Source organism: Priapulus caudatus, unplaced genomic scaffold, assembly GCF_000485595.1.
Source record: "Priapulus caudatus unplaced genomic scaffold, Priapulus_caudatus-5.0.1 Scaffold382, whole genome shotgun sequence".
In the NCBI taxonomy this organism is placed as follows: Eukaryota; Metazoa; Priapulida; class Priapulimorpha; order Priapulimorphida; family Priapulidae; genus Priapulus; species Priapulus caudatus.
The window spans coordinates 105,634-106,691 of NW_014577443.1; the positions used below are offsets into that span (position 1 = coordinate 105,634).

At 57.9% G+C, this 1,058-nt stretch overlaps 1 protein-coding gene across 1 annotated transcript in view; it reads left to right on the plus strand.

The window, feature by feature from the left end:
- The window catches only part of LOC106809761, a 7,835-nt gene extending 7,110 nt beyond the window's left edge, over positions 1–725 (plus strand). The window contains exon 5 of the mRNA XM_014812961.1: positions 346–725. Coding sequence (XP_014668447.1) covers positions 346–560 — 215 coding nt within the window. The 3' untranslated portion in view covers positions 561–725. The remainder of the gene's footprint in view (positions 1–345) is intronic.
- The last annotated feature ends 333 nt before the right edge of the window (positions 726–1,058 follow it).

Here is a 1,058-nt window from a genome sequence, read left to right on the forward strand (position 1 = left end):
GTGTACGTCGACGTGCGTGCGTGTGTGCCTAAATGCATGCGTGCGCGTGTACGTCGACGTGCGTGCGTGTGTGCCTAAATGCATGCGTGCGCGTGTACGTCGACGTGCGTGCGTGTGTGCCTAAATACATGCGTGCGCGCGTGCCTACGTGCGTGCGTGCGTGCCTACGTGCGTGCGTGTGTGCCTAAATGCATGCGTGCGCGCGTGCCTACGTGCGTGCGTGTGTGCCTAAATGCCTACGTGCGTGCGTGTGTGCCTAAATGCATGTGTGCGCGTGTACGAAAACTCGTCGCCCGTGAATACCTCCAGCGTGCCCTGATGTTGTTTGTTGGGCATTTTATTTAGACGAGCACCCGACTTCCACGGAGTCCACACCACAGACCACAGCCGACCAGCTGCTGACCGATCGAGTCACGGAGCTGTCCGCCCATCTACGAGAACTCCCCACCAGGGCGGCGACACTGTCTGATAGCGATCTCTTTGAGCTCCAGCGGCGGCTCTACGAGGCCATCGGTACGGTAACCGGCGTCATTGAGTCTAGGTGGTCATCGACAGGGTAGCCCGCTGGGACTGCAACCTTTGACCCCAAGTGGCCGTGGTGGCGACCTTTGGCCCCGGAGTGCCCGCGGTGGCGACCTTTGACCCCGGAGTGCCCGCGACAGCGACGGTCGCGTCTGTGATGCAATTTATATCGTATTGTAATTTCGAACTATGAGAGATTCATGTGGGACGGCAGTGAGTAAGCGCGGGGGGGGGGGGGGTAAGCGCGGGGGGGAGGGAGGGGGGGATAACATTAAATTATGGTACGTCGCTGTTTTGCTTGAATGTACTCTCTCCACGCGAGTTAATCGAGTGACTTTACGCGGTCTGTATGTGTCAAGTCGTGTGGGTTTTTTTTGCGCGCGTTTTTGCCATGGCGACGGCAGCGCGTGCGGCCATCTTTAGTTTTTCGCCGTTTATTCGTGTGTGTTTTTTGCGCGGACGTTAACGCTCACCAGTCGACGGAGACCATTGTCTGACGGTCCGTAGACGTAGTGATCAGTTGGCAGTTGTCTAGC